Source organism: Elephantulus edwardii, unplaced genomic scaffold (assembly GCF_000299155.1).
Source record: "Elephantulus edwardii isolate Elephantulus edwardi_28Jun2011 unplaced genomic scaffold, EleEdw1.0 scaffold00286, whole genome shotgun sequence".
NCBI lineage: Eukaryota > Metazoa > Chordata > Mammalia > Macroscelidea > Macroscelididae > Elephantulus > Elephantulus edwardii.
The window spans coordinates 446911-452898 of record NW_006400036.1 but is presented as its reverse complement, the minus strand read 5'-3'; the positions used below and the strand labels follow the sequence as shown (position 1 = coordinate 452898).

The 5988-nt window shown below is 41.1% G+C and overlaps 1 protein-coding gene across 1 annotated transcript in view; it reads left to right on the top strand.

Moving 5' to 3' along the window:
* The first annotated feature begins 2730 nt into the window (after positions 1–2730).
* The window catches only part of LOC102845545 (zinc finger protein 18-like), a 61567-nt gene continuing 58309 nt past the window's right edge, over positions 2731–5988 (top strand). Inside the window, exons 1-3 of the mRNA XM_006900512.1 lie at positions 2731–3117; positions 3698–3887; positions 4332–4420. Coding sequence (XP_006900574.1) covers positions 2731–3117; positions 3698–3887; positions 4332–4420 — 666 coding nt within the window. The remainder of the gene's footprint in view (positions 3118–3697; positions 3888–4331; positions 4421–5988) is intronic.

Below are 5988 nucleotides of genomic sequence, written 5' to 3'. Positions count from 1 at the left end.
AAGACACAAAGTGCCAATCTCCAGCTGAAATCTCCTCCGTAACTCACTGCCTCTGAAAACCTTCTGGAGGCCAGCTTATGGGTGTATTCCTATAGCTAGACAACAACAGCCCTTCTAAACAAAGCTTTTGTTGAACTCACGAATTTTGATATTTTTCAATTTTCATTTTACATTATGATTCCTTTTTTGAGCCTACATTATTAGTGTGTTAATAATGTCTGCATATTAGAATGTTATTGAATTATAATGTAATTATATTAAGAGAAAACATGCCGAACGACCCCATGATTTAATATGCATTTGATCTATCTTGTTGACTGTGTTATGTGCAGTTGAATGTATTTGCTACAGTTACTTGGCGTCTTTATTAGAAGATTTCACCAAGACCGAGACAGTTAATGGTGCTATTTAGGTTTTCCATATCCTAACTGATTTTTTTTTCAAGTCTGCTTGTTCACTGACAGAAGGATTTGTTTTTCTTTTGTTATTTTTCCCCCTTATTTGTGTACCATCGAATCAGACCCAACTGGCACAGGAGGAGATTGACCGTCCATCTCCAGCAAACCATCTGGTGGATTAGAACCATGCTCCTTCTGGATTCCAGTGCAGCTTCCTGCCACTAGGCCACCAGAGCTCCCTTGAGAGAAAGGTTTTTAAATTTCCAGATAATTCTCCTTAAAACATAAAAAAGGTACAGAATTTCAATTTATTGTTTTTAATTTATTTTCTCTATTTTGGATGAAGCCTTACAAAATTTGCTAATATTATCCATAAAATAGTGCTTACTTAGTTGAAGATGTAAGTGTGCTTTTAGGTATCCAGTATTTGTTCCAAATATCCTTTAAGCCCAAGGTTAAAGCTTTGTGACATCATTCCCAAAGAGAGCACTTTCCAACATGGCACTAAAAGGAGGCCACTGGAAATTTCATAGTACCTTTTGGGAAAGAGTGTTTTGTTCTCTTCATCCTTGTATTTATCAGAATTATCATGGGGATTTACTTGTAGGGCACTGGTGTACTTGTCCAGCTTTACTTTCAGTCTCCAAATGGACATATGTAATTCAGAAGGGTTAGATACAGAAATTGTATTTATCTGGAAGCCACTAAGAAAAATGCTTCATGAGGTGGATGGCACTCTTATTCTTAGTGTGGACATTTGAAGACCAACCAAGAATGATATAAAGTAGAAATGATGATGGTGACAGTTTAGATGGTGTGTTGTAGTTTGATCTGTGTCTATAAGCATTGTGTCCAGATACAGAATGCATCTTTTGAGCCCCTAGGTTGTGTAAACAGTTAAAATCCTCTGCTGTTGACTTACAGGGGGAAGTAGAATGTACCCACTAATTTTTTTTAATTTAATTTTTTAATTATTATTAGTTTTAATGAAAATTTACAGAGACTTTGGATTTCCATTCATTCATTGTTGCACTTTTCTCCCTGCCCCCTCTCCCCACCCAGTACACTCTTCTCTTTCAAAAGTAAAAGAAAAATTCTTTCATTGTTTTAAAATCCCTCCCCCTAGGTCCACTCGCTATGCAGCCTTTGTTCTGGACTCCTGTCATGACAATAATACCTAATCACATACCCCTTCTAAACAGTTTTCTCCCTCATCTGTTTTAATGCAGTATACATTATTGAAACCATCTTTCTCAGTCTCCCCCACAACCCCAATGTCAGTCCTGTTTTACAACAGTGGTACTATGCAGTATTTGTCCCTGTGTGACTTAGATACGTTCCTCAGCATAATGTCCTTCAGGGTCACCCATTTTGAATAATATTGCATGAGTTCCTTGTTTTTCAATGCAGCATAGTCTTCCATTGTGTGAATATACCACAGCTTCTCTATGCATTCATTTGTTGATGGGCACTTAGGTTGTTTCCAACTCCTTGCTATTGTGAACAAAGCCGCTATAAACTTGGGTGTGCATATATCTGCTTGGGTGTCAGTTATGATCTCCTTGGGGTATATTCCCAGTAGTGGATGAGTCAAATGGTATCTCTATTTGCAACTTTTTAAAAAAATTTTTTTTTTATCATTTTGTGTGGGTGTACCGTCAAATCAGATCTGACTGGTACAGGAGGAGATTGCCCCTCCTTTTCCAGCAGAGTATCTGATGGATTTGAACTGCATACCTCTGGGATTGCAGTGCAGCTTCTTGCCACTTGGCCACCAGAACTCCCTATCTATTTGCAACTTTTTGAGAAAGCGCCACACCACTTTCCACAGTGGTTGCACCATTTTACACTTCCACCAACAGTAAAGAAGGGTTCCAATTTTTCTACAACCTTGCCAGCATTTGTTGCTTGCTGTTCTGTTAAATTTTGCTATATCCGACTGGGGTGAGATGATACAGTTGTTTTGATACCCAGTGATATCTTGAGATAAGGACCCAGTGATTACCTCTGAGTAACCAACCAGCTGTGGACAGCACTGTGGAGCACACCTCCACTTTAAAAAAACGTGAGTCCACTTGAGTTGGAGCTGTCTTATTTTCAGCTGTGTTTCTTACTATCAATCCATTGGGCAGTTTCAGGGATCATGGTTGAATCCAAGACTTCTCAGAAGGGCATGTGAGTTTTTTTCTAAAATCATGTTATCTGTGCATAACTGGAACACTTTCCTTCTCCAGTGTCCCTGCAGAAGGCTGTGTGAAGATTTGGTTCTCCCCAGAAAACTGTTCAATCCAGAAGGACTGTGCTGACGTGGAAGAACTTGACAAGCCCAGGGATGCCATTGGAAGTAGGAAAGGCCCTGGTCCATGTGCCACCAGTGTCAAAGGCAGAGGACCCCCCACTCCCTGGAGCAGCTACTACCCCTCCAGGGGAACTCTCCAGCCCTGAAGCTGTCCGGCAGCTTTTTAGACACTTTCAGTACCAGGTGCTCTCTGGGCCCCAGGAGACCCTGAGGCAACTTCAGAAGCTCTGTTTCCAGTGGCTGCAGCCAGAGGTTCACAGCAAAGAGCAGATTCTGGAGCTCCTCATGTTGGAGCAATTACTGACCATCCTGCCCGGGGAGATCCAGACATGGGTGCACACACAGTGTCCACGCACTGGAGAAGAGGCTGTGACAATAGTGGAGAGCTTGAAGGGCAAACCCCAAAGACTGTGGCAGTGGGTAAGCAGAGAGTATTAGGATCTAGAGTCCATCTGGGGTATCCTTTATCCATGGTTCTAATTGATACAAATGGTTTGCACTTGACTACTAACCATAGATTAGTTGTTTGAACCCACCAAGTGACACCATTAGAAGAAAGGTCATGAAGAATATTGCTAAGAAAACCCTTAAGGGCTCTTCTGCTCATAGTGTTGCTGTGAGCTGCAATTCTGTGAATTGTGTATTAGTGACTTTCCACAATCTAGCTGTTAGAGTTAAAGGTACAATCTGTGATTCCTTTCTAACTTAACCCTCCAATGCTTTCATTTGGTTAAGGTTTATTTGATACAGACTTTCCAGTTGAAACCCCTTATTAGAGGCCTATCTTGAAGGTCTTGCAGGCCTGGTTCACTGTCAGCAATTGGCCTGTCTGTCATTTCCATCAATACGTGGAATACCTACTTACTGTGAAAATGAAGGTGACTATCTTTTCCTTGTTACCTGTTCCTAAGGACTGTCCTGTTGTAGAAGATGGACTTCATGATGATTTCAGAAATCCTAAGTCAGCATCCTATAGTAACTCATAATAACTTGTCTTTAGATCAGCAGCCACGTTCTGGGACAGGAAAGCTTACCTGAGGAGGTGGAATCTGAAAGCTGCCAAGTACCAGAGGCAGAGACCAGTTTTAAAGTGGTTCCTCAGGAGCTGGGACTTGAAAATTCAGCCTCACGGCCAAAGGAGCAACTGAGCCACATCATTAAAGAGGAAGCTGACACTAAGCAGGAATTAGGTGAGGGTCAGTTCTTATTCATGGTGGTGTTGGGGCCTCCCAGCAAAAATTAGGTTCCTTGCTGTCTCAGTTGAAAGTGTATTCAGATTGTGGTGTACAACAAAAGTTTAGGAACAAGGTTGAAGTCCACAAGTCACTCTCATTAGGAAATTCCATGTCTATGTGTTGAACTACTTTATAGCTACATTAGACCATTTTGATTTGGGACTAGAAATAGAGGGGAGAGAATATATGGTTGAGGGTCTTTGGCATGTTAGAGGAATTTGGACTTTGTTGGTGATGCAAGTACATAACTTGAAATTGTCAGTAGAGGCATCACTTCTAATTTGCCAATGTTTTTCTGTTGGTTTCTTTTATAGTTTCTGTTTTATTTTTAAATTAATGCCCTCTTGAATGACTGAGAAAGACATCTAGATTCTTAAAACATCCTTTTTCTCACTTCAGTGATGACTGCACCCCAGATTCTTGCCCAAAGAGAGGAAAGACTGAGCGACCAGGACTCAGGAGGCTCACTACTACAAGCATCATCTCAGGTGAGCCAGATTGCTTTACTTTTTTGCCTGTGAACCAGTTTCGAGCATTTACCAGTAACTCTTTTTGTTTTTATGTGCCATCGAGTTGCCTGCAAATCATAGCGACCATATGTACAATAGCCCTGAACGCTACCCTGTCATGAGCCAGTCTCACTGACTGACACACCTAATCCCATTTCCCCAGTTACCATGTCAATCCATCTCATCAGAGCTCTTCCTCTTCTGCACTGTCCCTCCACCCTTCTCCAGTGGCTAGTCCGTCCTGGCCATGTGCCCACAGTATGTGAGATGGAGCTTCAAAATCCTTGCCTGCAAGGAGGAAGTTGGTTTCACCCTCTCCAAGGCAGACCTATTTGTTCTCCTGGCTGTCCCGGGTATGTTCAGTACTCTTCTCCAGCACCACAGCTCACAGGCATCATTCTTCTTCTGTTACACTTAATCATTGTCCTGCTCTCTGATGCATAACAAGTAATTATGAAGACCATGGCCTGGGTCAGGCACACCTTAGTCTTCAGACAGACATTATTGCTCTTTAGTACTTTGGAGAGGTCCCTGACAGCAGCCTTCCTCATTGCAATTCTTTTGATTTCTGACTGCTGATTAGGAGGACTGAAATGAGTGCATGCTCAGAAGTTCAGTGGAGAAGAGGGCCTCTCTAGAATAACATGAACAATAAACATGAAGAGAAGCTTGAATTTTAGTGTTTCTCTCAGGTCTTATCAAGGTAGAATGTTTTTTCTAGTTGCCCTTTACAATCAGGGAATTTAGTTCCTAAACAAAAATGGAAAAGACTTGTGATGAAACAAATCTTTTCTTGAACCCACTCATGTGAGAGATAAAAGGAGAAAGAAGCAAGTTAGAGTAAGAGAACTTTACTAACACCAAGAACAAAGAGCCAGGAGTGAAGAGCACACTTTAGGTCTTGGTCCTGTGCTGAGAACCTCATAGGCCTAGGGCAAAGAGTGGCTGAGAAACAGGTACGTCACCCAGGAATGCCTGGCCAACATACTCAAGAACTTTTCCCCCACAGCTGGCTGACTAAAACGTTCTTGTGTAACTTGTACCCTGAATTTGGACTTTTTAAACTGGAAGAGAATAAATTTCTCTTCTTAAACTCATCCACTGGTTTTGCTCTAACTGTGAAAGCTTATACATCATCCCTACATGTCCTCTTAGGCATTTACCTTCCCTCTCTCTTTCCTTTTGCTGCCCTTCTCCTTCCCATTTTGGGCAGCTACTGATCTGCTTTCTGTCATCATAGATTTATTTGCATTTTATAGGATTTTATATAAAATGGAATCATACCATTTTTTCTTCTACACATGACACGTTTTCCTTCCTTAACTATTTTCTCACTTTCTGTCAGATTTTAAAAGATTGATTTCAGTATACCTGGAAGTTATTTTACCTCTGTATCTTGTGAATGGAGTTCATTCAGCTTGGTTGTGAGATTATAGTTCTAAAGAGATATGAAAATTTTTTTTTATTTCTTTATTTTTCATTTCCATGAACATCTACAGAGATTTTGGAATTCCATTCATTCATTGTTGCACCCCTCTCCCCGTCTC